An 833-nucleotide genomic window follows, 5' to 3' on the forward strand; every position below is an offset into this window, starting at 1 on the left:
TGTCAAACTTCTAGACACTAGTCTATGGTGTTGCTTTAAAATCGGTTTTATTGCCTGATTGTTTCAAATATGGTGGATATGTGAGTGCTGGTAGAAAACATTATCTGGCAACAGTTGCAGCTTTCATAGCTTAATTAATAGCTTGCATTCTTTGTGAGGTATACCTCCCACATAGTTTTTAAGCATTGGAAGTATGGAAGCGCGTAATATGAGTAACAATATGGGATGTAGCTTACTTCATAAGAGGCGCACTGAATATCAGTTTCCTGATTCAATAAAATGTAATCTGTATTTATAGAAAAGAGCAGCAAAACAACCTTGCATCGCCCGTAAGGCATGTATGCAGATCATGATCTCCGCTGCTGATAATGCTGAACAAGTGGGACAACAATCACTTCCTTCCTTTATTCTGACACTATGACCCCTCACCAAGAGAATCCTGAATCGACTAAGCAGGCCTCCACGGTATGCTGCATGCTGCGTCGAGCATGTATCACTCAACATTCTTTGTTCAATTCATGAGGTAGACGCCGCACTCTCTGTGCTATGTACTATTTTCTCATAGCACAGAGAAACTTGATAATCTGCGAGGCATTTGCTTCATGCCGCAATAAAGCCTACATTTAATTATCATATTTCAAACAAATGAAATATGCTGTTCAAGCACACCATTATCATGGCTTGTCTTTCATCTTATTGGTGCTGCTGTGAGGATCCGGACACTGACTCTATTTAGAAGGTTGCCACCGGCAGAGGCAATGTGGATGGCCCCAATGCTGAATCCACCCTCAATTGGAACAACGCACGGCATCTATTTTCTCTTGTGATGGTTA

The 833-nt window shown here is 41.3% G+C and overlaps 1 protein-coding gene across 1 annotated transcript in view; it reads left to right on the top strand.

Annotated features, from left to right (window-relative positions):
• Positions 1-417: 417 nt before the first annotated feature.
• Positions 418-833, top strand: part of HCAG_04586 (predicted protein) — a gene marked incomplete at both ends in the record, with an annotated part of 933 nt that continues 517 nt past the window's right edge. Inside the window, 2 exons of the mRNA XM_001540696.1 lie at positions 418-465; positions 737-829. Coding sequence (XP_001540746.1) covers positions 418-465; positions 737-829 — 141 coding nt within the window. The remainder of the gene's footprint in view (positions 466-736; positions 830-833) is intronic.

The sequence above is a fragment of the Histoplasma capsulatum genome, genomic scaffold, assembly GCF_000149585.1.
Source record: "Histoplasma capsulatum NAm1 scaffold_4 genomic scaffold, whole genome shotgun sequence".
Lineage (NCBI taxonomy): Eukaryota > Fungi > Ascomycota > Eurotiomycetes > Onygenales > Ajellomycetaceae > Histoplasma > Histoplasma mississippiense.